Source organism: Python bivittatus, unplaced genomic scaffold, assembly GCF_059951505.1.
Source record: "Python bivittatus isolate LINGU-HERP-01145 unplaced genomic scaffold, Pbiv_v1 ctg000330_np1212, whole genome shotgun sequence".
In the NCBI taxonomy this organism is placed as follows: domain Eukaryota; kingdom Metazoa; phylum Chordata; class Lepidosauria; order Squamata; family Pythonidae; genus Python; species Python bivittatus.
The window spans coordinates 30,642,110-30,663,136 of NW_028277058.1; the positions used below are offsets into that span (position 1 = coordinate 30,642,110).

The 21,027-nt window shown below is 37.6% G+C and overlaps 1 protein-coding gene across 1 annotated transcript in view; it reads left to right on the forward strand.

The window, feature by feature from the left end:
• The window catches only part of CFAP54 (cilia and flagella associated protein 54), a 159,701-nt gene that overhangs the window by 40,767 nt on the left and 97,907 nt on the right, over window positions 1-21,027 (forward strand). Inside the window, exons 18-27 of the mRNA XM_088141903.1 lie at window positions 2,003-2,150; window positions 6,745-6,819; window positions 6,900-7,021; window positions 7,901-8,071; window positions 9,086-9,178; window positions 9,877-10,062; window positions 10,847-10,989; window positions 11,602-11,749; window positions 14,169-14,324; window positions 15,183-15,305. Of these exons, the coding sequence (XP_087998029.1) occupies window positions 2,003-2,150; window positions 6,745-6,819; window positions 6,900-7,021; window positions 7,901-8,071; window positions 9,086-9,178; window positions 9,877-10,062; window positions 10,847-10,989; window positions 11,602-11,749; window positions 14,169-14,324; window positions 15,183-15,305 (1,365 nt within the window). The remainder of the gene's footprint in view (window positions 1-2,002; window positions 2,151-6,744; window positions 6,820-6,899; window positions 7,022-7,900; window positions 8,072-9,085; window positions 9,179-9,876; window positions 10,063-10,846; window positions 10,990-11,601; window positions 11,750-14,168; window positions 14,325-15,182; window positions 15,306-21,027) is intronic.

The following is a 21,027-nucleotide window of genomic DNA, read 5'->3' on the forward strand; positions in this document are numbered from 1 at the left end:
GGAGCAATTGTCCACAGATTGGTTATAGTTTTTGGCAGCATGGTGAGAAGAACACCTTTTTTTCTAACCGTATCAGAAGGGTATGCAAAGGAAAACCTTGATCAGCCATTTTTAAAGCAAAATGCTATGAACTGATGAAACACAAATTAAGAAATTAATACTAACTATTAAACACGGGTTAGCTGTATTATGCTTTGGGATTGTGTGGTAGGCAGTAGCACAGGAAATGTACTGCAGGTGGAAGAAGCAATGGATTCAATTAAATAGCAGCATATCCTGGAGACTAATTTCCCCTAGCCAGTGAAGAAGCTGAAGCAAGGCAACAATCTAAAGCATAGATAACTACGGTCATATAAAAAATCAAAAGTACTGGAAAGAAATGCACAGCATTATTTTTAAAAAATTAAGAATAAAGCTCAAAGGGAAACTTCAGTTTTTTCTAGTAGGAATCTTTCCAGAACAAATAAAAACTACCACAATTTATTAATATATATCTGATGGCTGCGAGGGCAAATTTGGCCCAACATTGGAAAAGAGATACTTTGCTGACAATGTTAGACTGGGAAACCAAACGTGGGGAATATGCAGTAATAGCAACAGTATACATCCAGAACAGAAGTTTGACTAAGTCTAAGCAAGAATGCCTTCCTTATATATTACATGTCACACAACAAGGCAGACTCAGATACTTAGAGTATGGTTTTTAGGGGGGGAATATTTGATGTAAAAATAGTAACCAGAAGCAGTTTTAATGTTTATAAATAATTTGATGTAATCACTAGTCGGGTACAATGGGAGATAATCTAGAACTTAATATTGTCTTTACTGATTGTTCTTAGTATTTGTTTTTCATTTTTCATTTTTTTATCAGGTTATGTCTATGTATTGTAGATAATGATAAATAGTGGTGACACTAATGTTTAGAGTTTTACAGTGATTTTTAATCATTTCTCAAGATGGTATAATAAGTCTAGTTTCATATAATGAATTTCAAATTTTATGACAATTGTAAGTTGTCTGTTTATTTGCTGATAATTTATTTTCCATCCACTATGTCCTCTTTCACTTTCTTCTTTTTTCTTTCATGTAGTCATTTGTTTTATTCCATAAATGTTTGAAATAAATTTTAAATATTCAACCCCTTAGTTAACCATGCAGTCATTACAGGAAATATAGATAAAAATTTTGGAATTACCTGACTTGAGTATTATTGAAATTGTAGGAGATTTCAAATATGCTGTGCATGCAAGGCAACCTCAGAATATTTCTGTGCTAGAAGAGTTCTGAAAGAGTGGGGGGGAAATCCTGAAAGCAAGAATAGAAAGACTGTTAGTGGGCTATAGAAAATGTTTGGAAAGCTGTTGTATCTGCCTAAGGCAGTGTTAGTAAGTACTGCCTGGAAGCCTGTCCAAACTTCCATAGCTGCTGTATTCAGTTTTTTAAAAAATTGAATCTGTAAACAACTGTACATAAATAATAAGTATATATTTCAGTTTGCAGAAAGTTGTTTTTACACTGTCTAGAGATTGTGTCAGCTTCTGTTCAGCTTAAAATTCATTGAAGCATATCATTTCACTAGGAATGCCTGAAATTTTGTGTACATCTATACATTTGACCAGGATGCTTGAGTTTGAATTCCTGTACTGGGAAGTTGGACTCAGTTGCAGTATACAAATGGCCTTTCTAATAATTCTATGGAACAGTATATTAAAGGAAATGTGGGATACTTGATGATGATGATGATGATGATGATGAACCTTAATAACTTATCTGAGTTAGAAAATATTTTTTTCTGTTGCCTTTTGTGGGAGTTTTTTCCCCCTAAACCTTATGATTTGTTTTTATTTATACCTGTGGTTTGTGTTATACTAATTATTATTCTTTACTGTTTTACCTGCTTTAATAGAACCAATAACACATTTCAAAAGAATGCTGAATAGTCATTTTGAAAAATGTTTCCTAAAATATATAAAGATGAATTGGCAGATTTTCTTTTAATCAGATGACTACAGAAGAGCAGAATTTTAATAACATTTTATCATCTGATAATGAGAGATCAGCAATAGGAAACAATTTTATTATGGATTTACATATTGAACTTATTCAGGCTCAGCACCGAATAGCAGTTAAGCTACTTAACACAACACAAGGTAGGTAAAGTAAGGTGAAATAATTACTTTCTGGTAACAACATTTCATACTGGAGGACCATTCCAATTTTATTATGTGTCACAAAGATGAAAATATAATTTTTAAAAAAGCTTAGTATTCATTTATTGTGTATTTTTTAATAGTTTATTTATGGATGCAGATTGTTTCTGTCAAGGTACTATTCTCACTGAATATTATTTACATATTTCCAGTGTAAAGTTGTAAAAAATGAGCTTTTTCTACCCAGCTAAATTTTTGGCTCTGCTTATGCCTCATATTACAGAATTGCAAGTATGGCCTCTATTGCTTAGTGTTTGCAGGTAGTCTTTGCCTAACAACCACAACTGGGACCGGAATCTCGGTTGTTGAGCAAAGCGGTCGTTAAGCAAGACACCCATATGATTGCTTCGCTCAACGACCGCAATCCAGGCACTCCCTGTTGCAGTTGTTATGCGATCTCCTGGGTCGTTAAGCGGACAGAACGAAAGAATAGCCTTTCGCTCTCAAATGTTCCTAAAGCCTGCCGAAGGGTTTGCCCTCCCCTCCTTGGACAGAAGGGAAATCCTTTCTGGGGCTGAAGGAATGGAGCTCAAATCTTCAGAATTTGAGCTCCGTTCCTACCCACCACTGAGTGGGGAGGGGAAAGCCCTTGGCAGTGTGAAGGAAAAGAGTTCAAATCCTGAAGATTTGAGCTCCATTCCTTCACACTGCTGAGTGGAGTGGGGAAACCTCTTGGGGTTGGATAGGAACAGAGCTCAAATTCTGAAGATTTGAGCTCTGTTCCTTCACACTGCTGAGTGGGGAGGGGAAACCACTTGGCATTGGGTAGGAACGGAGCTCAAATCCTGAGGATTTGAGATCTATTCCTTTGCACCGCTGAGAAGGGACGGGAAACCCCTTAGCGTGAAGTTTTACAATGGCAGGAAGTGCTTTATGGGCCCTAAAGCACCCTTTCCGAGGCTGTTGTAACTTATTACTTTCATTAAATGAACAGTTGTTAAGTGAGGACTACCTGCACAACTCTGAAATTAATAAATTTGCCTCTTTTTCTTTTATAAAGATACTTTTTAATTTTTTTTTCACACTTACACGTGCTGCTCCCAGGTTCAGCTTATGGTCACTCACTCACACACTCACAGCCTGTTGAGGCACGCGGATCTTGTCAGCCCCCCCTTGCTTTCTACCTGGGTTTTCCAAAAACCCACACACACAAATCACTTCCAACCGAACACTGAGGCACAAGAGATTCTTTGTAATACATGGAGACCCAGTGAATTTAAAGTAACAGCAAAACTTTACTGGTTGCAAGGTACATTTGCTCTTTCTCATACATACACACGCACTCATCCACACTTACCCACTTCCTTCCCAACTAGGCTGCCAGGCACTAGCTAGAGGGATGGAAGCCGCCAAGTCTGGATCCAAAGATGACTCAGATGACTCGGCTTAGGTGACTCAGACGACTCAGAGTGGGCGGGCTTTGGGACCCCTTTTATCCCCAAAAGTCCTTGCTTTGTTGATTCACAAGTCTGGCAGTTGTTGATGGGATTGGGGTTTCCATGTGCTCAGGCCCAACTTCTTTTGTCTGGATCAGGTCACATTTTTCCTTTGTTTCCTTAACAACTTGCTTTCTTCTTATCTATCTCCCCAAAGGGATCTCATAGAGAAGATTCCTGGCTTTTGTCCTCTCTGCTTACATGCCTGCTTCATCTTTAGGCTATGGCAGCTTCAGCCTAGTCTCACAACACATACATATATAAATCTAGCTGGATAATGGAGACTCATTGCTTTTTCCTGACTGCATGTAACCAAAGTGCCCATCTTGTTCAGCTGCAGCCCTTACTACTCAAAAATTATATGATCAATGAACAAAATTGGGTCAAAGTATGCTATCAGAGTTGAGGAAGTGATTGGATATCTTTGGCACTAGGTTGGGAAAGAAGTTGATGCCATGTGAAGAACAAGATGAGTTTTGAATGGAAAGGATGTCTGCCTAGCAAAGGGGAAGAAAAAGTGGCCAGAAAGATACACTGGAAGGTGCGAGCATGTACTCCAGTGAAACAGGAGATTTTCTTTTATTTTTGTCTAAAAGATTTGGAAAAGCCTGCCATTAGGAGGGGTATTACAATTATGGAATGTTTGGGGGATATTAGACAGCCCACTCCATCAAGCTAGTGATGTGACTGACTTAAGAAAACTAGGACAGTATCAGGAACATAACAAAATAACTACCAGTACTTTCAATTCATATGTTTTCAGTCTATAAGCTTATTTGATTAGTCTGTTTTCATAGTCAAATTTTCTTGAGGAAAAGCAGATAAAGCTGGACCAGATTCAATCAAGCATGGGTCCAGATTATTTATGATGTTTGGATGGAACTCCTCAACGCAAAGTTTCCTGGATAGGTTATAATAAATACAAACCAGAATAAATACCAAATTACAAGTGTAAAATACATTTGAAAAAAAAAAAGAAAAAAGCCTTGATGGACAGCAAAACTGTTACATTTCAGGTATCATTATATGTTTCTGTCATATAATTGTTAATATAGCAAGCTATATATTACTATGTTTCACAGTAGATAACTAGATCTAGAACATTCATCCAATCTTGTTTTAAAAAAGGGAAAGGTTTCACTATTTTCAGTTCATCTCAGGTTGCTGAAGCTTTGTGGTAATAATGTTAACCTGGAGCTAAGACAAATCTGTTGATAGTGAAGGAAATCTATTTTATAGTTGTTCTGAAATAACTCTGTACAACTTAAACATTTATTTGACATTTTAGCTGACTTGGTTTCTTCATTGCTTTATGTTTACAGTTTGAAAAGCAGCAGACACTTGACACATATTCTCAAGTAGGAATAATCAAAATATAGAGCTCAAACCTTTTCTGTCTGATTTAAAATATTTCCCTATATTAGATCATATCTATTAATATTAGATATTATTTAAAAAATCTTTGGATAATCTACTAGATCTGTTTTGAGTGCTCTCTCTGTTTTTGCTTTTCCCTATGTTTAACACTTTTGTCCCAATTAGCTCTCTGTAGTTACAGTCACGCAGTCTGTCTCATGTTACCCTTATCTTCTTATTTTGCAAAATCCACCAATTATCTACTTTCTTTAATAATAATCAGCATTCCCACAAAGGTCCGGTCTGTTTGTCTAATTAATTTTACTATGTTCAAAGGTACTTTTGTCAGAAAAAAAACAACTGTTTTCTAAAATTACTGTTTCCTTTATCCATTTAAAACCTTCTTGAATCACAATCTTGTTAAGCTTTTTGCTTTTAAATTAAAATCCTTTAAGATAGCATTTTTTCCCCTCTTCTTAATTCCAAAAAGAAGACAACTCACTGAGAGTTTGTTCTTCCCTGCCATTCGGAGTAGGTTATAAATTAATTATATCCAAAGGTATTTAAGAAAATGAGTTTTTTGCTGGTCATGTGTCCATAAAGGCTGTACAGCCATTAAGGGCACATTGATGTTCCCTCGGCTCCCAAGCAGCTCAACTCACGATTGGCCACAAGAAGCTCAATTCCTGTGGTCTCCTCATGAGGACAACTGGGCAATCCCCCAATAACTCCTTTCCCTAGAGAGATTTTTGTCAGCCAGAACCTGTCTCCTAGCTGCCAGTTTCACTGTGGTGCTGTCTCTGTTCACGGAGCCATTTGCAGGGATGCCTAACCTGCCATAGGTCTTCACCTGGAAGCATTTTTAGCTGATTTGGTTCCTTCATTATTTTATGTTTGAGAAGCAGCAGACATTTGACACATATTCTCAAATGGGAATAATCAAAATATAGAGCTCAACCCTTTTCTGTCTCTGATTTAAAATATTTCCCTATATTAGACCATTATCTATTAATATTAGATATTATTTTAAAAACATTTTGGCTAATCTGCTAGATCTGTTTTGAGTGCATATAACAGAAACTGATTTTGAAATCTGTGGCTTCTGTTTGCAAGAAGAATACAGATGATCAGAAGAGATAAGTATCAAAATCTATGGTGGTATCAGAAAGCCAAAGGCAACACTTGATAAAGGTATACAGGTAGTCCTTGGTTAACAATTGCAATTGGGACTGGAATTTCCATTGTTAAGTGACACGGTCATAAAGCGCGACGGCACATGACCATGTTGCTTAGCAACAGCAGTTTGGGCACTTCCCAGTTGCTGTCATTAAGTGAATCACCGCAAGTCATTAAGTGAGGACATGATGTGGTCGCCATTTGCAACCTTCTGCTGGCTTCCCCATTAACCTTGCTTGTAGGAAGCTGGGAAAGAAGGTCATAAATGGCAACCATGTGACTGTGGGACGCTGCAATGTTGCAATGTTGTAATAGTGAACCGGGCACTGAGGGCCTGGCTTGCGATCACATGACCGTGGGGACGCTGAGATGGCCAGAACTTGGGGGACTGGTCGTAAGTACTGCTCGTTCCACACCATCACAAGTTTGAACAGTCACTGAATGAGTAGTCGTTAAGCATGGACCACTTGTACTACTGTTTCATGTCCTGTGTTTCTGTATAATTATAAAGCATATACAGTAGTATATACACACATACAGTACATATATACTTTTTTTTTTCCTAGACATTCAAGGTGATGACAAAAGTCCTAAGGTCAAGGCTCTTGCAAAGCATGTAAACCGTTTAAAATGTCTAACAGGTATGTATTTGTAAAAATAGCCAGCAGCATTAAACTTCATATGAAGAAATTGTATTACCTTTAAAAAAAATGTTTTACAGAACTAGAGATAATGGAGAAAATAAAAAAGAATAAGTTATCCAAAGCACTCTACTTGATGCAGAAGGCTACCCTGATGCTTCCAGTGGGATTAGCTGGTTCTTGCCCAGATCAGCTCCTGGAGGTATATAAATTATATTGTCAATTTATGGAAATTCTGTGCATTATTCTTATTTTTCATTGATATGATTGTTTATTGGAGCAGTACTTACGAATTGTAGATTCTTCAGAAATTCAGCGTTCCTGAAAATTGTCATAGGAATTCTTTTCATAACATAAGGATTTTCTATATCAAGAAGCAGTATAGAAATATTTTTAATAGTAAAATAAAATAACTTATAAATCCCAGGACTTCCTTTTTAAAGGCATTTAAAAATAAAAACTTCTTTTATTACTGTAAATGCAAGCTGAATTATTACATTACTATAAAGCAATAATAGTGATTTATGGGCTAGTTCACACAGTACATTGTAATCGGTATAGAATTAGAGGGATTTAAGGGACAAAATTGGTGCCTGAAGCCTTATAGGTCTGCAAATCACCCGTTCTGAAAATTTTAAAGCCCCTTGCAAGCTAGGCACAAGGGGACATTGTATACCCTTGCACTGTTTTCTAATTCTTCCCAAAATACAGGCAGAAATTCAGTGGTATAAATTAAGCATCATAAATAAATAGGATATTAAAAGAGAAGGAACCAAACAGTATCTGGAAAGAAAAGAACAAGACTTTAGTTCAGGAAAACTGAATGAAATTCTGCATCTGTTAATAAAATACAAATATTACAAAAAATAAAACCAAACGAACAGAAACAGACTATGAAATATCATGTCTTCCAGAAATGTAATAACTGATCCTTTGAAAAATAGTCTGATAAATCTAATATCTAATACTATACCCTGAACTGTCCTTGCTTTTAACCACATGATTCTGTTTGTTTATACATTGCATGTGAAAGAAATATAAATGAAATAATATTTTCTTGGGGTTTGTTCTTAAATTTCAGGAAGCATTTACCCTGATTCAGAAAACTGAAATAGAACAAAATGCATTATACTCCACTTTCTCAAATCACACAACTAACGTGAAAACCAAAGTTCCACCAGCTCCAATACTACTTTTTAGAACAAATTGTTCCATGGCATTTAAGCCAGCACCATTTGTTTCAGACGTGAAGGTACCCTTGTGATTTAATGTATAATATTTAATCAACTTGTTCTACTCTAGAGAGCTACATGCCCTAATTATATAGAGATATATTTTGTGTGCTGTACTGAAAATATTTGTTAGATTTTTAATATAAGCTACAAGATCTTCATCCAAAATTGAAGCATTTTACATTTAAAATTTATTGATTATTTTGGTGTACCCATTAGGTATTAAGAAAGGAAAATTATTGCTCTTCACATACCATATGTTGCTGTTTTTCACATTTTCATAAAAAAAATAAAATGTAGACCATGTACCACTAGATGGTAGAATGTAATCGTTTTTCAGTGTTCTTTCAAGAGGTTTTTAAAATTACATATATATGGTATATTTGAAAATGCGGTAATTTTTAGAAAATAAAATATATTTTGGCTGGTGTTATAAAGTGTAAAAATATAAAAATAACATTTTGGTGTTTCAATTTGTCTTAAAAAAATTATTATAATTAAAGGGAGTGTATGGTTTTGGACAATTACCACTTCATACTGCATAGCCTTACGTTTAGGCTTAAGTATCTGAGCAACAACTCTGCATCTGGTAAGGACAGGCTGAGGGGCAGCTGATTTCCAGGTTCTGCACTGAGCCACTGGCCTGAGTCCTGCCAGTTTGTTGCCTGAGCACAGAGCTGTGCTCCTCTTTAACATGGAAGATCTGCAGTGGTGGCAAAGGAAGCAGGTGTTCAGCCCTAACTATTTTGATGTCTCTGAGGGGTGAGGGTAGGGGTACAGCTGCCCCATGGCCTGTCCTGCAGGCATGGAGCCATTCTTCACTTTATGTTTGCCTAGGAATTGTTAAGCTGCTGCACAACTTCCATCCTCCTGTGTGTGAATAAGGTAAGGGCCACACAGAATATGCTGGAGGATGACATATGGCTGGCCCATGGGCTCTGAGTTTGAAACTACTGCTTTAGACAGTTTTTAATTGCACATAGAATTGCAGCTGCAGAACTAAGAACAGTTGTGTATTTGTTTTATGTTTTAAGGTTTCTTGGTACAGCATTTTTGGGTGTGTGGCAGAAGGAAGCAATCCAAAAGCTCGATTAAATAATTATAGTCTCAAGAACACAGCAGAAGCGGTAATGTCTTTGATGATGATGATGATGATGATGATGATGATGATGATGATGATGATGATGTTAGTTTGTCTTTTCTTCTAAGCTGTTGCTGGGGATGAGCAGTGGTCTGAGAACATAAAAAATCATGTTTTGTGAAAATGGACTTTTATCTGAATGAGGCCATCTTAAATTCCTTTTCTCCTTAGAAATTGCATAAAGAATTAACTCTGTTTCTTCTTGCTTTAGTAAGCCCTTGAGCATCTGTGATATTAGCAGCCAGTAGTCTAATCCCCATCTTCCTTTCTGCCAATTACTATACAAAAAGAATTTACTGAGCTAGAGTAATCTCAGTGAGAGAGGGACCCCCCCCCCCTTTCATGAGACTTAGCAAACTTGAACTAGCATCAGCTTAATATTACAATAATAGAGAACAAAAGTTTTTAAATGGGGGAAAAAGGATGCCCATGAGGAGGATGTATGTTTATCTTGGTTTTAATTTTAAAACATTTGAGAGTGGGTAGAGAGGAATTGGCATATTTCATATAATAATTTCAAGTTAACTGTTTAGCCAGGAATCATGGGGTTGTTTTGAGGCTTTTATCAGAGGAGTAGCATAAAGCACAACAAATATAGATCATAGATATTGACATTATTTATTTTGGCATTAATTGGTATATTTTTTTTATTTTTATCCTAACAAATACATTTTTTATTATCAGATACCAGCTGATGCATCTTGTGTCTTAGAAGTACAAGGATTAGAGGCCAATCAAAATTATGTATTTGCAGTTGCAGCCTATGACTCAGATGGAAAAATTATTGGCGATAGCATTGGCGAAACAACTAAGCCTATTCTTGCATATCCTCCTCTATCTGCTGCTACTGTCCGAACATACCTGATTCAGGTAATATATATTATTTTTGGCTTTGATAACTTTGGTTCTTTTGTAATCTGACTCTCAATATCAAGATACATATCCTCTAAAACAAGATTTTTTTTCCTAAAGTGAAATATTTCTAAATACTTTGTTTTTTGCTGTTGAGGAAAATATACTGTTTGTTTTAAAATTTTTGTGGTCCTAATTGAATGCAAAACCAGTAGATTTTAACATTTATTTTGTTAAACATTGTTGCAAGTTTTTATATGAAGTGCTGATTTATTTTTTTGCATGATCCTGAATTGAAGTTATCCATCCTTCAAAATTTCCTTGAAAGAATTTTTAGCAGCCAAACCTGCTGAACTTTACATTCTTCACATTGTTTTGTCTGTATCTTATATCTTTTACTGTATTTCTCCCTCCTGCCCAGACATTCAGCTTGTGAGATATCCCCACTGTCCCTGATTTCTTCAGATTATAAAACAGTGTGAAGTATTTTGGTTTACAGTAATCTAGGATTTGTGACTTATTTCATTTAATTCCACCATCAAGTCTTGCCTCTGTTCCAACACGTCCCACTGTAAGACATACAAAATGGATGAACCTATCCATCTTGTTACCTTACGCTACTAGAACTTCCTCTTTTGTTTTAGGGAATGTTATCTTATATGATGTGTTTGCTTTGGTTTGTGTAAAGTCAAGGAAATAATGATTATTTTTATTGATGCATTAATCAGCTTTGCCACTGATTACATTGTATAATTTCAAATAAGCATAGAAAAGATATTTCAAAATATAACTGTATGTTTAGTCTGCTTTTCAGATTGAAAACTATGCATTATGCAGAAAAACATTTCAACCACTCTGGGATTATTTTGTCTCAGTGCCTTGTACTCCTGTTACTGATGTCACTATTGTTTCTATAAGCAGCACTTTGACTGTACCGCAGAACAGGTAATCAACGGAGCTGTTTTTCAAATTATTAATCAATTTAAATTATTATTTTTGATAGTGAATACTATATCATTTTTATACAGTTTGGCAAATGTTTCTAAATACCAAGACAGGTAGTTATCCAAACATTCAGGGTCTTTAAAAAACAGTCATATTTTAATAACAATGAATTTCTTCATTGCTTACATTTTGAATAATGTAGTTTTCTGGAATAAATATTGCTTTTGTAGAACAAGTTAAGGCTAGTAATACTGGCCAAAAACTACATAGGTTAACAGTGTGCCATCATTATTTCACAACTTGCAGTAAATTAGTATATACCATGTTTAATATGACAACATTGATCAATACAACTGCATAAGCAGCAGCCATCATTATCATCATCATATCATTTACAATGGCAATGTTACATTGCACAGAAATGCGCAGGGGAACAGTATGTTAGTGAATAGGTTGCCATCCAAAAGATTTGCCAGTCATAACAGAACTAGAATTGTCTTTCATTTTGAGGTATTGTAGTTAGTTACTCTGTTGTTTTTAGTTGTTATTATCTGCTATTACTGCATTTTTATACTGTGCTCTTTTGGCTTTTTGTTTGACTTCTTTTTGTAGACTAAATTTTGAAGCTCTGCCTCAAGCATCTCCAAACCTCTTATATATGTTCCTGAGGAGTATTTTTATTATCAGTGACATCAGTGTGAATGAAGGAGGTCTCTTCTGTGATTCTATTTGTTTCAATGAGCTTAAGTATAAAAAACAAGTATGTGTTGTGCAACGTTAATATTTTTGGCGTGATCTTATTTTTCTTGCTCTTGATATTCTTATCACAAATAAAATTCACCTATACAATTAGATAGGAGAAAGATAAATTTACATTTAACTTTCCATTATTGAAATATGCATTAATGGAAAATACTATGTTTTCAATACTATTTTAGAGAGATAATTTTCAGCCTTGAAGCTATGAAGTTGCTAGGTTTGCACATAATTAGCTCTACCCAGAAGGTTTTGAATGATTCTGTATGTTCGTGACCATGTTTAGAAATGAGCAGAAGTGACCCAGCTTCCTTTTACAGGTAGTCTTCGCTTAACGATCACAATAGGGACCATAAAATTCATTGTTAAGCATGGCAGTTGTTAAGCAAGTTATGCCCAATTTTACAACCTTTTTGGCAGCAGTCATTAAGTGAATCACTGTGGCCATTAAGTGAAACATGTGGTTGTTAAGTGAATCATGCAGTTCCCCATTTATTTTGCTTGCCTAAAGCTGGCTGGGAAGGTCGCACATGGCAATCACATGACCCTGGGACGTTGCAACCATCGTAAGTGCAAGCTGGTTGCCAAGTGCTCCGATCACAATCACGTGACTGGGATAGTTGTAAATGTGAGGACTGGTTGTAAGTCCCTTTGTTCAGCACCATTGTAACTTCAAATGGTTGCTAAGTGAATGATTGTTAAGTGAGGACTACCTGTATGCATTCTGTAGAACTGAATGTGGAAGAGTATGGAGCTAATCTCCAAGAAGGAATGCAAGAATGGTTAAATAAACATCTACTTAGCCCTGGTAAGGAAGAAAGCATGAGAAAGATATCTCTATCCTGTTCCTCTATTAGAGGTCACAGAGGGAAGCTATCAGGCTTTCAAGATTCTGTTATTATAACCTACAGAAATAAAGTAGAGTTCTAGTAGTTCTTTCCTGACCTGGCTTATCTTGAAGGGCTGACTTTGAAAGAAGGGAACTACTAGTCACAATAGTTACATATAAACCTCTGTATTATAGGTATGATACCTATCTATACCCATTGCTTGGATTCAGAAGTTCCACTGTAACAGCAAAATTCTTGCTAATTAGGCTTTAATTTATGTTCAGTGTAGGCTTTTTTATGCTCATGTTCTTATGCACAAATTCAAAGTAGTTGTGGTTCAGTTTTCTTACAAATGAATGAACAAGTTTGCAGAACATACCATTCAGCTTTTGCCTCTTGCACCCACTTTTCCAGTAAGCATTTCCCTATTGGACAGATTATATTTTATACTTCCTATGCATTAATTGTAGGGGTGTGTAACCATTTCAGATTTAAAGCATTTTGAATTAAGAATGCCCTGTTTTGTGAAATGTGTTCTTTAACTCATTTTAAAAGCATTTTGAGTTCAAAACAACTCTTCTTTTATGCTCAAGGCACTTTCAAAGTCACTGAGACTGCTGATTTTGCACCAAAAGCAGGCATTTGAACTTGTAACATGACATTTTCAAATTTGAAATTGTTTGAACTGAAAATGGCTTACAGTTACTTATTTTATCCATTTCAGTAGATTATATTTTTTGGTTCTGTAAGAACTTTAATTCTGGTTGCCCTGCTAGCTCATAACTGGGACATCTACAGGAGGGTAAAAAAATTCAAGATGGCAGTTCTGACTGCACAATTGAAGCTCCATTGCTTTTTGTAGCACACGTAAAAAGAGATGGGCTTCAGTTGCACAGTCATGACCACCTTCTTGACTTTTTTGACCCTTCCATTGGATACCCCTGCCTCATAACAGTCATTTGAAGGAAAGCAGGAAGAAAGAAGTGATGGAACATTCTATTTCATTCCTGTCCTCACAGAACTTATACCTTAAATTTAATTACTAATATAATAGGGATGTGGTATGGATTTCTTTGGTCAAATGCTCATATTCTGCATATTTAAAAAAGGACCTTATGTTTATTTTTTTTCATCTTTTCCTTTTTTATTTTTAAAAACAGCTTTACCTAGCACAAACATTAGTGTGGGCATGTCTTGAGTTGAAAACTGCATCACAACATTTGAAGAACTGTTGCATCTGAGGGATAATTGTGTCTTGATCTGCAAATTATTGTGTTGGTTTTATATTTAAATGTTTGCCTATTTTCGTGAAAAAAAAATGCAGGGGCAGAAGTTAACATGATGGCATTTACTCTCACTCATTCATTAGTCATTATGTAGACATTGCATTAAAATTTTCCAAACTGCAGTTTTGTTGTGATACTGCATTTTAATCAGCTGGTGCAATAAAATCTGAATCTTAAATAATCATAAAACTCATCAGAAGCATCTAAAAATGAGGCACCCAATATAATATGCTGCTTCAGTTGGCAAATATATTTTTCACATTCCTGTTTTGCAACAAAAATATGTAGATGAAAACTTTCTCTTTAGGTTGCTAGAATAGCCGAATGTGGGCGAATGCTGGTGGCAGTTGAACTTAGTAACTGGCTAAATGATGTTCATTATGCTCTGCAGTCAGTTGTTAATTGTTATGGCCTTATAGCTCCCCTGATCTATCACAAGATTCCTTCCAAACCTATCATTCAGGTAAGAGTTCTTAAAAAACAAGCTTGTATAATGTTTATTTCAGTGCTCTAATAAAAAAGTAATTAAGGGACAGTAAAATACCTGACACAAATGGTTGAAAAAGTACATTGTGGTTTCTGTGTCAAAACTAAGACTCATCAAAGGTATGGGGCGTTGGTATGATTAAAACATTTATGGTAGGGGTGGATTTTTTGTTTTTCCTGTGGCTACTTCTAACAGTGGGAAAGACTAGTTTTTTTATTTTAAGAACTTGGAGGGAGTCACAAAAAATAGGTTTGAGTTCACATTTTTATTTTACTGCTTGGATTGTAAAGAAATTATACTGAAGTATAGAGACAAGGTATGAAACAAACAGAAAAGAAAGGAAATATTAATAAATTACACCATTGCAACTTGGCATTTCTTTGTCCATCTTTGATAGTATAGTCCTATGGCAGGGAGCCCCAGAGCTGCAAAACTGGGGCTGGGAAGCTACAAAAATGGAATTAGATTCTATGAATCATAAAGACTGTTGTAAGACTGTATTGAAGTCCTGGGACTGATTTGATTTGGGACCATATTGATTCAAAGAATGATGCATAAATATTTGATAAAGTGAGTCCCTTTACAGGCCATAGCAGAATGTGCAAGATTTTCAGAGAATAATAATCTGTACTGAAGCACACTAACAGGTATTTTAGACTTTGAAACATTTAACAGGAAATTAAGACAACACGAGTTACGTAACTTTATTTTTTAATTAAAAATGAGCTGTAATAGTTTAAAATCCTTACATTTAATTACAGCACAAGGATTCATTTTTAGTTATTCATACAAGTAGTGCTCTGTAATGGTAAACATTTGTTATTGTATTTTCAGATCATTATTAAGTGTCTCACTGTTCTTCAAGAAATCCCGACTATTATATTGCAGAGAAAATCAACAGAATGCTTTGACAGTATTCAGCACATGATAGCTTGTTCTTGCTTTTTCACAGCAAAGGTATTTATTGTTTTTACAATATTATATTATTGACATAGTTTAAAATATTTGAACTCAATAATTAGAGTACATGAACAATATAATTGAAGTCTCCTTCAACTTTGGGTGTCTACAAGGATATGTCCTTGTTGTTTTCTTTGCAGCACTATGGGAATGGTTTCCAGGATATATTTTTTTTAACTTTCCAGTCTGGTTTACAACTAAGACTTCTTGATGTGCTTACATCTAAGCATAACTGACATTGTTTGACTTTGTCAAGATCAGCCAAAGTCAATTAAGTACGACTGCTAAATATTGTGGCATACTTATTTGACTTATATACTGCCAATTTTAATAAATTGGCTCATGGCGGTTTACAGCAAAAACATAAAACATCCACCATAAGGAACAGTAAAACATCTACAGGAACAGGATTCAAACAAATATAGCATTAGAACATCCATGGTATGTGTAAAATATTTTTAAAAATTTAAAAATTAAACAGTAACAATAACAAAACTGACGGCATCAATACACTAAGGAAGAGCCCTATTGAACAGCTTTGTTTAGTTGTTTCCTGAATTTTGTGAGAGGGGGTGAGCCTTATGGGGAAGCTGGTCCATAGATTTGGCACTACAATAGAAAAGCATTGCTTCCTGGTAACAGTCCCCAAACTTCTTGGTAATGGAGTAGCAGTAGCAGTTTTTCCCAAGAAGGCTGGAAAATGCTGTTCTGGAAATACTTAGGTGCCAAGCTATGAAGTGCTTTTTACGTTGAAACAGCACTTTAAATTGTGCCTGGAAACTAATCAGGAGCCAGTGTAAGGCCTGAAGTACAGATATCATATATTGCTAATGGCAGGTTGTAATAAGGTGTGCCAGGGTAGAACTAGCCCCTTCCTCTGAGATTCTTCAGTTCTGAGATAACCTGCATCTACAGGTAAACAGTGACTGGAAAATTAGGTATCCTTACTGCTACCGCCACCCATTTGTTACAGGCCAATTTCTCACTTCCCTACCAGACCTTTGAGGGAACCAGGAGATGATTGAAGGGGAAATCTTCATTCCACTCTCGGTCTGGCTAAACTATAGGAAGGGAAATCAAACACAAGTTTTGGGAGATGATAGCTCAGCCAAGATAGAAGGCAATCAGTCAGCTCCAGGATTCAAAAAATCAACTTTATTAAAGGTAACAAAGAAGATAAGGTTCTATTTACTCAATAAAAAGAGTCAAATACAAACACCCTAATGCGATTCTAGCCTGTAATAGAACAACTCTCATTTGCCAGCCTTGCATGAAGTAACCCTTCTCATCTAGGATGCCAGCCACTTCCAAAAAATCCAAAAACTCTTCCTTCCCAAAACCTGACGGAACCCCCTTCTTTTCCTTTACTAATTCTTAGGGATCAGGCACCTACTTCTGGGCACTTAAGTCTGGTTTGTTATTTAAAGGGCCAGCTGCTCCTCACTGTACAGGTGCTGTTCAGAAGCTGGCCCACTTCATTTGGGCCAAATGTAGCTGTATATAGAATGTATTGCAGAAGTCCAGTTTTGTGGTGATAAGGGCATGAATCACTGCAGTTAGGTTCCCCTGCCCTAAGTAAAACTGTAACTGCCAGACCTCCTGACCATGGCTTCCACCTGCTGCTTGATTAGGAGCTGTTTATTAGGAGGATCCCAAAGTCACATATCAGCTCTCAAAGTCTCACATCAGCTCTTTCAGAGGTAGGACTTTTCTGTTAAGAAACAACACTGGATGCATAAGATGCCCCCATTAAATATAAATAGTAATTCGGTCTTACTAGGATTTAACTTCAGGTTGTTCTGCCCCATCCAGATACTTACAGCCTCCAGACACTGGGAAAAGACCTTCACATCATCTCCAGTCCAGCTCAGGGTGGCTATATAAAGCTGGGTATCATCAACATATTGATGATATTGCACCCAGAACTGTTGAATGACCTCTCTTAGTGGCTTCATGTAAATGTTAAAGAGTAGGGAAGAAAGGACCAGTCTCTATGGCACTCCTCGAGTGAATGACCAAAAGGGTGACTTCTCCATCCCCATGACCACCAGCTGGAACTGTTTGCTGGTGGTCATGGGGGAAGGAGCAGAACCATGCCAAGACAGTGCCCTCAATCCCCAACCTTTGTAGACCATCCAGACAGATACCACAACTGATGGCATTGAAGGTTGCTGAGAGGTCTAAAAGGATGAGGAGGGTTGCACTCCCTCTGGCCAAGCCCCAACAAATGTCATCCACTATCAGGGCCATCTCAATTCAGTCTAAAACCTGACTGAAAAAAGGTCTGTACAGGTAGCCCTCAAGTTACGACTGCAATTAGGGCAGAGATTGCTGTTGGTAAGTGATGTGGTCCGGAAATGCAACATCACGTGACTGCATCGCTTAGTGATGGTAATATAAGGAGTCCCGACTGCTTATAACCCAAGATGCATGGGTCATTAAGGGGGAAGCAGAGGGAGTCCCATGTAAGGAGTGTGGGGATGCTGCATGGGGTGGGGGAGGCCCTGGGAGGCCCAGGGCAGGCTGTACACAAATCGGGGAAGGAGGTGCTCGGTGCAGCATGAGCTCAGAAAGAACCAGGGAATGAGGGCATGGGGTGCATGTGTACAAGTGTGCGATTGCAGGAAGGCCAAAGAAAAAGGGCATGGGGTGTGTGCATGTGTGCAATCACTGTGGAAAGAGGATGTGGGAGTGCGTGTGTGCAAGTGTAGGGAGGCTGAGGAAAGAGGATGCAGGGTGTGTGTAATTGCAGGGCGGCCAGGGAAAGAGGGTGCGGGGTGCATTTGTGTGTGCAATCACAGGGAGGCCAAGAAAAGAGGGCCCAGAATACATGTGTGCATGTATATAATCACATGGAGACTGTGGAAAGAGGATGTGGGGCGTGTGTGTGCAAGTGCAGGGAGGCCAGGAAAGGAAGGTGTAGGGTGCGTGTGTGTGTGATTGCCGGGAAGCCATGGAAGGAGGGTGCAGGATGCGTGTGTACACGTGTGCAAGTGCAGGGAGGCTGGGGAAAGAGGACATGGGGTGTGTGCAAGTGAAGGAGGGAAGAAGGGCGCGGTGTGTGTGAGCGAAGAAAGGCTGGGGGGGGGAGACTTACCCCAGCGACTTGCGACCTTCCTTGCCAGCTTTCCTTTGACTTTGGGGGAAGCCAGCAGGGCAGGATGCAGATGATGATTCCGTGACCATGGGATGCTGCAATTGGTCGTATGTATAAGCTGGTTGCCAGGCCCCCAAATTTTGTTCACATGTCTGCAGGGGCCCTGCAATGGCCGGAACTTCGAGCACCAGTTATAAGTCCCTTTGTTCAGCACCATGTAACTTCAAATGGTCGCTGAAAGAATGGTAACTCGAGGACTACCTGTATTTCATCTAGGGTACTCCTTAGCTGAGCCATTTCCACTGTGTCAACAATCTTTCCCAAAAAGAGCGGGTTGGAAACCAAATGGTAGTTGTTAAGAATGACTGAATCTAAGGAGGGTCTCTTCAAAAGGGGACATACCATGGGTTCTTTCAAGGCTGCTGGCAAAGTTCTTTCCCAAAGAGAAGAGTTGACGTGTCTCTTAGATCCAATCAACCATACCCTTCTGGACTGCTGGTTGTGGTAGTCATACCAGAGGGCAGCCTAACCACTTCCTTGGAGTTCACAGGCCAGAAGGAATCCCAAATAATATAGTCAGTTGCCCCTCTCATCACATTGGAGCCTGCCTATGAGCAGTCCAGACTCAGGTGAATTGGAATAACTTTGTTAGCAAAATACTATGCAAGTTAACACAGTGGGAGGGATCTTATTGGTTTCTCCTTAAAAGCTAGTTTGCCAGGGTTGGTGGTTGACAGCCTGGTGATGCAGTAAGGGAGAAGGGAAGATGTTTAACTTCCTTTATTGTCAGATGTTCAGTCAGATTCTTATTTCATCTTCTTCTACTGATGCTCTAGGAGTCTCTTCTACTGCTTCATCTCCTGTAGTTCCTTAGTGAACTAGGGAACGTAATGGGATTGGCCAGCAATCTCATCAAGGCTCCTAGCAGCCTCTTGTCACAGCAGTCAACCGGGCCCTTGATGAAAGAAATGCCTGCTATATCAGTGGGAAATGCCCCAAACTCCCACTGGAATCCATCTGGATCCATTATATATGGGGTTCATGAAACATACTGCACAAAAAATAATGTTAAAATAATTTTTAAATTATGAAACCATATATTTGTTTAATGAAATTGATTACTGTATGGAAAAGAATCACATACGAAGATTATGACAAAATTGTCATTAATTTTTTAAAGTTGTAATAGAATCAGTATGTCAGAACAGTGATTTTTCTCAGTTTCATCAGCTATAAGTTTGTTGAGGCAGTTTATACATATCAATTTAAAGTTCTCTGCTCTGAAAAAAATCAAGGTAGCATTTGCTAAATCCCAAAGACTCTACTAATCCCAAAGATTCATCCACAACCCAAAGACTCTACTAATCACATCTCCTATTGTCCCTTCAACGAGCCCATCATGTTAGTGAGAAACGCAGCCGCCCTGGAAGACATTTATGGGGTCCCCCCAACCAACTTTCTAGACTGAAGAAGCTGCTTGGACAAGCAGCGAAATGTATCAAACCAAAAGAAAAGAAGTCCAGTTGCCATGACTCAACCTCCAGATAATTCCACCTGGATGACTGAGAATCTTCATCAACCTTTGCTAAATGATATCAAAAAATGAACGTCATATTCTCATTGTAAAATTACATTTGTGTGTGTGCACCTTTGAGTCTGCTTTTGACTCCTGGTGACTGCCTGGACTAGTCCCTGCAGTTTTCTTGATAAGGTTTTTCAAAAGTGGTTTGCTATTGCCTGCTTCCTAGGGCTGAGATAGAGCATAACTGGCCCAAGGTCACTCAGTGCTGCTCTGCCTAAGGCAGGACTAGAACTCATACTCCTGGTTTCTAGCCTGGTGCCTTAACCACTACACCAAACTGGCTGTATTGTATTGTATTGTATTGTATTGTATTGTATTGTATTGTATTGTATTGTATTGTATTTTGTATTGTATTGTAAAACTTACTAAACTATGTTTACTGTATTATATTTGGAAGACCTCCCTAAGTTTTGTGAGTGTACTGTATATCTCTTATTTCTTCTTCTTTTCCTTCAATATCCTGCATTTCTTTCCTTCCCTTCTTAGAACTTGTAAATTAGATTCAAAACATAGTTTGAAGAAGAACGTTTCTGGGTCTGACTTAAAATGTACTGTTAATAGCATTCAGCTTGATGTAAGTGTAATGCTAATCATAACATTAAGTTATGAAAATCACGTGACTGCGACCAGGTCAAGGTTTCTGCCTCCCCAAGCCATATAGGTTATTCCCCTCCCCCCAATATTCTCAGTACACTTTGGGGGTCATAGTCTATCCAAGCACTACTTCTGACCCCATCGTACCATCCACACTTACCCAAGTGCTCATCTAAAACTCTTCCCACACTCACTAGTGCCCTAATTTGGATGAGGGGCCCTCCTTCATGCTTTTTCAGTCTGGGGGTCCTCCCCTTAGTTTCCTGCCATCTGGCACTGCCAAGTCTGTGGTCTACACCTTGACCTCCACTTCTCTATCACCAACTGCCTGGGGATCAACTTCTTGTTCTTCCAACTTGCTGATCAGTCATCTACTACTTTTTTCTCTTCTTTGTCCTTATGTTATCTCATGCCCTTCCAGTCAGTCCAGTTAACTTCTGTGCCTT